This window comes from Camelina sativa, chromosome 10 (genome assembly GCF_000633955.1).
Source record: "Camelina sativa cultivar DH55 chromosome 10, Cs, whole genome shotgun sequence".
Classification (NCBI taxonomy): Eukaryota; Viridiplantae; Streptophyta; class Magnoliopsida; order Brassicales; family Brassicaceae; genus Camelina; species Camelina sativa.
The window spans coordinates 19,628,326-19,635,416 of NC_025694.1; the positions used below are offsets into that span (position 1 = coordinate 19,628,326).

Consider the following 7,091-nt stretch of genomic DNA (forward strand, 5'->3'; position numbering starts at 1 on the left):
AGGACTAGGTGGTTCACTTGTTGGGTTTGGGACTTGGCTGTTATGAAAAGAAAAGAGGAAAAAGAGAAAGAAAAGAGGGTAGAGTCTTTAAGAGGAGAATGTGTTTAAGTAAAAGTCTAGTGAAAGGATGGGAAGTAAAAAATGTTGAGAATGGTTCTAATTAAAAAAAAAAAAAAAGAAAGAAAAGAGAAGTCTAGCAAAATGCGTATATGTCTTAAGAATAAGAAGAAAAGAGAACCATAGCAAATAAGTAAGAATCCCCCATCCCACTAGAAAGATCAAATAAGAAACATCTCTTAAGACTTGAAAACAAAAAGAGAAAAGGGTGAAAGAGAAGAGAAGAAGTTAAAGGGTAGCACTAGGATCAATTGGGTTTAGATTTATAAGATAAACACTTTGGGTGCCTTTGGGTAGACAAGGTTTTGTTCTTGTATGTGTCTAAGTGTTCTTACCTTTAGCATTCTTCTAAAGCTCAATCCATTTTTTATGAGAGAACCTTGATATTGATAAACCCCACTCTAAAGAGAGACCATCATTGTCTCTAAACCTTTTACTGCCAAGCCAAATGAGTTTAAGCATTGCATATAATTGATTCATGTTCTTGATTAATGAATGTTAAAGGAAATGGTTGATTTGAATGCATGTGGACATCTAAGGCTCAAATCAGTAAAGGTTGTGATATGCTTGTCTAAAATCTTTAAGTATAGCTCATTCAACTTGCATCATGGTACTAGTAACTCGGACATTGATTCTAGATGGTCTATTTGCAAGCTTTAAGAGCTGAGATCCCACTTTCAAACCTCACCTACCTTCTTTTGTCTTGATTATTTGCTTGAGGGCAAGCAAAGACTAAGTTTGGGGGTGTTGATGTTCATATATTTTACCTTGTTTTCCCTTAGTTTATTCACAACTTTTGCATCTTTTGCTATCCATTTAGGCCATTATTGTGTAGCTTTAGGACTAATCATGCATTAGAGTATAGTTGCATTGCATTTGCATCTTTTCATGCATAAACAGGTGATTTTGGAGCTTAAGGAGCATGGAAGCAATGCTGAGGAGAAGTGAAGCAATCCTGAGGAGAAAACAAGAGAGTTAAGGCTGTAGAATCAAGGTCCGGAGTCCAACTCGACCGCACCACTCGACCACCACTCGACCGTGTGCTGAGGAGGACTCGACCGAGTGGAGAGTGCACGAGAGAAGCCAGCTCGACCAGCCACTCGACCGAGCACTGGTCGAGTTGACCGAGCCGTTGACTACTTTGACTTTTTGTATTTTTAGGGCTTCCACCTCATCTCCTATATAAAGCCCTTGTACCTGCAGCCACCAAAGAGTCCAGCTTTTTAGAGAGTCTAAAACCTAGTTTTTACCTTTTTTAGATATTATTCCTTTTGCACTTTTTTTTTTTTTTAGATTTTGTACTTGTTTGAGAGAGAAAGACTAGATTCTTATATTTTGTTTGTTTCATAACTTTCAAAGTATTAAGATTTCGAGTTTTATTCCTTCATCAATATTGTAGATCTCTGTTTCATCTTTCTAATGATGCAAGTTTCATTATTTTCTGGGTTTTTGACATATTTCACCATGTGTTCTTGTGAGTAGTTTGTTTAGGACCTTGAGGATGGGTTAGGCTGGGTTGATCTTGTGGTTTGTTTGATTTGGTCAAGCTTGATTGTTGTAGATCTCTTCTAGGCTAGATGATCTTAATGCTGATCCTATATCTGAGAAGGTAGGGTTTGATTTCAAGCATCTTAGCATCACACCAATGTCTAAGGAGCATAGATAAGGCTAGATCTAGAGCTTACCATTAGGCTTGCTAAGAGATTAGAAGTCTTGTTTGGTTTGAGATGTATTGCTTAATGCCTGCTTGTGTAGATTCTTTTCTTTGTGAGAACAAGTCTAGAAATGCATAGGTTTGATTGTTTCTTGCCATGAGAGTGGATTAAACATGTCTTAGAATAGTATGTCTAGAGATCAGCTCAATGTTTGCTTGAGATTTGTTGACCAAGTTAGATAACCACAATGATTAGCTCAGCCCATGAATCCCTCCTCAAGGCCTTCTTTGTTTATTAATATCTTAGTCTAAATATCATTGCTTGCTTGTTGTTTGATTAGTTTTAGCATTGCTCTGTTTTTCTTGTGTTGCTCTGTTTTCACGTTTAAGTCTAGCTCGACCACGTACTCGACCTACACTCGGTCGAGTGCTGCTCGAGTTCATCCCCAGAACTTGTGTTTATGATTTGTGATTGTCTTGTTTCATTCCTGTTTCATTTCCATTGCATTCACTTAGTTTTCTGTTCATTACTTGTCTTGCATTAGTTCATCAGCATAGTGTCTATTTCTGTTCTAGTTTCATTATAGCTTTAATTTGTCTGTTCTGTTTGCATTTAGTATCTTGTTCTAGTTGTTTTTACTTTCTGCATTTCATATCTCATTATAGGATTGTTAGTGACAAACAATCTTTACAATTGGCTTGACTTAGACTCATATGCACATCTTGATTGTTCACAAACACTCAAATTGGATTGACACCTCTTATACTACAATTGCATAAGGGGAATTGAAACACCCTGACATCTATTCATTCCATACATCATCATTCCATACATCATTCACCCAACCACAAAAAGAGTCAGTTTCATCTATATTACATTTAACTGACTAATTTTACTAACTTCATTTAACAAACTATATTAATTGCAGTTAAATACACATTCTTATTGTCATAATATTGATACTCTTATTTGACCATTCTCATTTACATGAACTTTGATATATAGACCAAAATTCATCATTTTTATGCTATAGTGATAGAGATTGCTTCATTTGATTTGAACACAAACTACTACCCAAAAAAAAACCATTTATTAGTGAAATGATATCTAACAATAACCAGTTTAACACTCAAAATTCTACTAATTACTCCTCAAATCCAAAATAATTTAAACCAAATTTAACCACCTAAATAATTTAAACCAAATCTAACCAGAATAATCCAAAAAGTAAAATAAGGTGACCAGTTCATCTTCATAAACGACAAATTAGATTTCAAACTTTCAACCAATAATACAAAACCTTGAAAGAAACATTTGAATCTTGGGGACTACTCCAATATTTTGTGTCCTTAGTTATTCTTGGTGATCAAGTCTATTCACATCAATATAAACTCACTTATCTTCTCTTCACTTCTTCATATCATTATCTCTCTCCCAAACATTTATTTGTACACATCTCATAGCATTTATACATATACTTCTCTATGAAATCTAATTTTTGTTCACATATTCCTCTTATTGGCTGTGTCATGGACGTTCTTTTTCAACTTTTTACATCAGATTCTAGTGACACATGTAAAGAAGTTGTTGATACTGGAAACCTTGAAGCTCAAGAAAACTTCAGACAACTACAGTGTATTAAGCTCGGTTAATTACTCTCTTAACATATATAATTATGTAAATTATCTCTGAGTTTTTTGGGTGTAATTCTTAGTATTACATGTATATTGTGCGGTTGTAACTTGTAACCATATCCATGTGATTGATTTTTTTTTTCTTGAAATCAAAGGCCCCTTATATGAAAATAGAGTTCTACTTTGTAATGCACTCTATAAGATTAATAACAATGAAAACCCAAAATGACTCTTTGTGGTAATGATCGGAAAAATGGAAGACTAGATCATTATGTTTAATCAGTAGTATTACTGAACAAATATAATTTCTGTCCATTACTTATCATATCAATATCCGTGATACGACCTTCGTCTTCTGATAATATAACAAATGAGGCTTCATCGGATAGCCCGAGCTCTTGCGCAGCGGATACTACAAGTTTATGGAGATCACTCGGGATCCAAAGCATGACTCCATGCTTTCTACTAGGCTCTTCTTTCGTCTCTCGCGGGTGGAACGGAAACACCGTGCATTTTCGTCTTTCAATTCTCTCCTCTGTTTGAGTTTGAATACGTTGTGGTTCTTGAGAGCTTGACGACTCAGCGATTACATTCCCATCTTCAAGTAACTTGATCAGTTTCTTGTTTCCACACATCCGAGCTTCATCAAGCGGAGAGTTTCCCCACCTTCAAGATTTACAATGTTAAAGTTTAAATTAAATATTAAACGATTTGATTAAGTCATCTTTGTATGAATGTTACCGGTCTTTAGAGCTAATGCTAGCTCCAGCTTCAACTAGCATCTTAGCCATCAAGTATAACCCTTCAGAAGCAGCGACATGAAGTGGTGTTCTGTGATCATAATCTTCAGTGTTTGGGTTCATACCACTTAAGAGCAATCTCTTGAGAAAATCGGAGTCGCCTTTAGCAACTGTCGTGCAAAGGAAGTTTCCGGAATCTTCTATATTAAAAGAGGCTCCTTCTCTGACAAGTAAACCAATCACTCCGTCTTGTCCTGCTTTTACAGCCTCGAACAATGCCGTGTTCCCGAACTTATCTGTATATATGTGACCAAAGCGAAAACATAAGACAATGTAAAAATATTACCACTTGATATCGGTTAAAATTTTCATTTACCTTTTAGATTGATGTCAACACCTTCTTGAATAAGAAAGGATGTAATGTCTTCATAGCCTCTACATGCTGCAAGATGCTGCAGATGAAGAAGGAACTTACAAGTTAAAAGAAAGAATCTTTCGTACCATAGAAGAAAGATAAGCAAAAAAACGTACAAGAGGTGATCTTCCATCGTAATCTGTTTTGTTAGGATCGGCTCCAGATCGGATTAAGCTCTTAAGCTGGTAGAAATCTCCTTGGAAAGCTGCACTGTTTAGTTTTAATGCAAGTTCTGCTTCTTGTTTCCCAATGTGAATCACAATGTCAGATTCTAGCAACTTTATCCTCTCGTTTGAATCATTCTCCTGCCAAAACCAAGATTGAGTTTCAAGATTTCTAGCTAAACCGAGTTTATCAAACCTTAAGTAAGAGATAGAAAAAGAGTTACCACCATAAGATTGTTCAAGATTTTGCGTCCATCGTGAAAATAAATATCTAGGATGTTTGAGAATGACTGTTTGTCGAGGCGTAAAAGATGACATAGCTCACAAACCCTAACAGTGAAAGGTTGAGAGATGTTGCAAATGATTGAGATATCTCCAAATGATGCGTGAGGCCCAAGAAACGTCACACTCTGTTCAGATCCATCTGGTTTCGTAACTAGAGCCTCCTATAAAAAGCCACCAAAATAGTTATAAAGTTAGACATAGAAAAGAAGCAAAGATCTATATACACAAATTCACAAACACAATGAGATTTTACGTACCAGTAAGCCTTCACAGACGAAATACAAATGATCAACAACGTTTCCTTGTTCTGTTATTACTTCTCCTGGAAGAAAATACTCTTCATGTAGCCTTATAACTATCTGATTGATAAACTCCGTGGAGCAGCCGTTGAAAAGGGGGACCTTTTTAATGTAAGGCAGGTACAATCGTTGCGCAATCTGCAAAAAACAATTGTTATGACTGATGCTTTTTACACAATCAAACAAAACATATATATTAGTAGCTCAGTTGGTGTATTACTAGGAGGCCGGCTTGACAAAGACTGTGTACCTTGGCGCGGATAGCGGCTGGGATGTCCTGAAGCATGACAGTGTCGGTGTAGTAACTGTCGTACTGCAATCTCACGTGACCAGTTATTTGGCTACGAAGGTCTCTCCCAAGTTTTTTGCGGTTCATGAAACTTATGAGATCATTCATTTTATCTCTGAATCTCTCTGTGTTTGATCCTTTCACAATTAAAGCAGTGATGTTACCAATGAGGTACGCACCGAGAACCATATCAAATGAAACATATATCATAACGAATATCATTTCCCTTAGATTCACCGCGTGTATGTCTCCATAACCTGATGTCAAAAACAAGAGATTAAAAACATCCATCAATCTCTTTGTAATAACTAATAAAATGATCATTAAAATCCTATTAGTTTTTATACCGACAGTAGCCATAGTGACAATGGCGAAGTACAGAGCTGTGGTATAACGTTTCCATAGATCGATTTCTCGGAAATTCTCATAGCTATAGTCTCCTAGCTTCAAGCTGCCGATCCAAGTGTAACCTTCGTTCTCTGGAGGAAGAGTAGTGGCCAAGTAATAGAAGATGCAAGCAGCAGTGTGAGTACAGTAAACTTCAACGAACAAGAGCTTTAAGATTCTGGTGAAGAGATAGTTGATTCTTGTGTCTTTCTCAAGCCTTTGGAAAAACTCAACCACTTTGCGCACCCGAAACAGCCTTATCCACAACATGTACCTCACTAACTCGTGTTTCCCTGATGCCTACAAAAAGATTAGGGTGGGCGGCGTATAAACCAAACCAAACCAACTAAATTGATATTGATATAAATTTTTGTTTATCATATATATGATAAATATTAGATAAGTATAATATTAATTAAACTAGTTATTTTGTAAGTTACTTTATACCTACAAAAATCCAACCTAATTAACCAAATTTGCATCAAGTAGGAACGAACCAAAACGAATATACCATTCAAAACATTATAAATAAGCTTTTTTCCATATTATTAAATAAACTTGACAAAACTGGAAATTAAAAATAAACTAAACCACAAACCGGATAGTCCAGTTAGAAAGACATTTGACTTTCTTGAAGATCTAAGCAAACGCTAGAAAGCAAACGTAAGTACCTTGTAGATAAGATCCCAAGGGAAGCAACTAATGAAATCCATAAGAAAATGCGACTTGAGGTACCTGAGAAACATGATGCCAAAAGATATATTTCCTCCATTAATAGCTATATGAGTAGAAATGGTTAAATGCTTGCAAGGGTCTAAACCGTATCTAAAACTGACCGGAGAGCAATACGTGTTGGTTTGTAGACCGTCCGGTAGGTCTGGGTATCGCGGTAAGCAACAAAAAACTGAAGAACAATATCGACCAGGAACGCAATCTGACCAACAATATCAAGTATAAAGAGTCTCTCAGGCAGACCGCGGAAGAAACCAAACTCCATGGGAGTGAACAAAGAGGAGTATATTGCCCACACCAATATAAACGTTTCCCATGCCTTGTACGACCTGCTCATTTTTTTCCCACTTTTCATTAATTCAACTCTAACCAAA

The 7,091-nt window shown here is 36.2% G+C and overlaps 1 protein-coding gene across 2 annotated transcripts; it reads right to left on the reverse strand.

The window, feature by feature from the left end:
• Nucleotides 3,226–7,072, reverse strand: LOC104719368 (potassium channel GORK-like). Of its 2 annotated transcripts, none has more exons than XM_010437282.2 (10): nucleotides 6,822–7,072; nucleotides 6,657–6,720; nucleotides 5,946–6,285; nucleotides 5,560–5,855; nucleotides 5,268–5,447; nucleotides 4,950–5,171; nucleotides 4,678–4,866; nucleotides 4,523–4,598; nucleotides 4,148–4,442; nucleotides 3,226–4,072 (listed from the first exon to the last, which is right to left on the reverse strand). In XM_010437282.2, exons 1-10 carry the CDS (start codon nucleotides 7,070–7,072, stop codon nucleotides 3,682–3,684), a joined length of 2,304 nt encoding a protein of 767 aa, XP_010435584.2. In that variant the 3' UTR covers nucleotides 3,226–3,681. The 2 variants fall into 2 exon arrangements, with proteins under 2 accessions (XP_010435584.2, XP_010435585.1); XM_010437283.1 differs by having other exon boundaries at nucleotides 4,953–5,171; nucleotides 6,822–7,054.

Coding starts and splice junctions, on each gene's coding strand:
- LOC104719368 (XM_010437282.2), bottom strand. CDS start 7,072: ATGAAAAGTGGGAAAAAAATGAGCAGGTCGTACAAGGCATGGGAAACG. Junction 6,286..6,656: donor CTTGGGATCTTATCTACAAG/GTACTTACGTTT, acceptor ATCTTTTTGTAG/GCATCAGGGAAACACGAGTT. Junction 4,599..4,677: donor ACGATGGAAGATCACCTCTT/GTACGTTTTTTT, acceptor CTTCATCTGCAG/CATCTTGCAGCATGTAGAGG.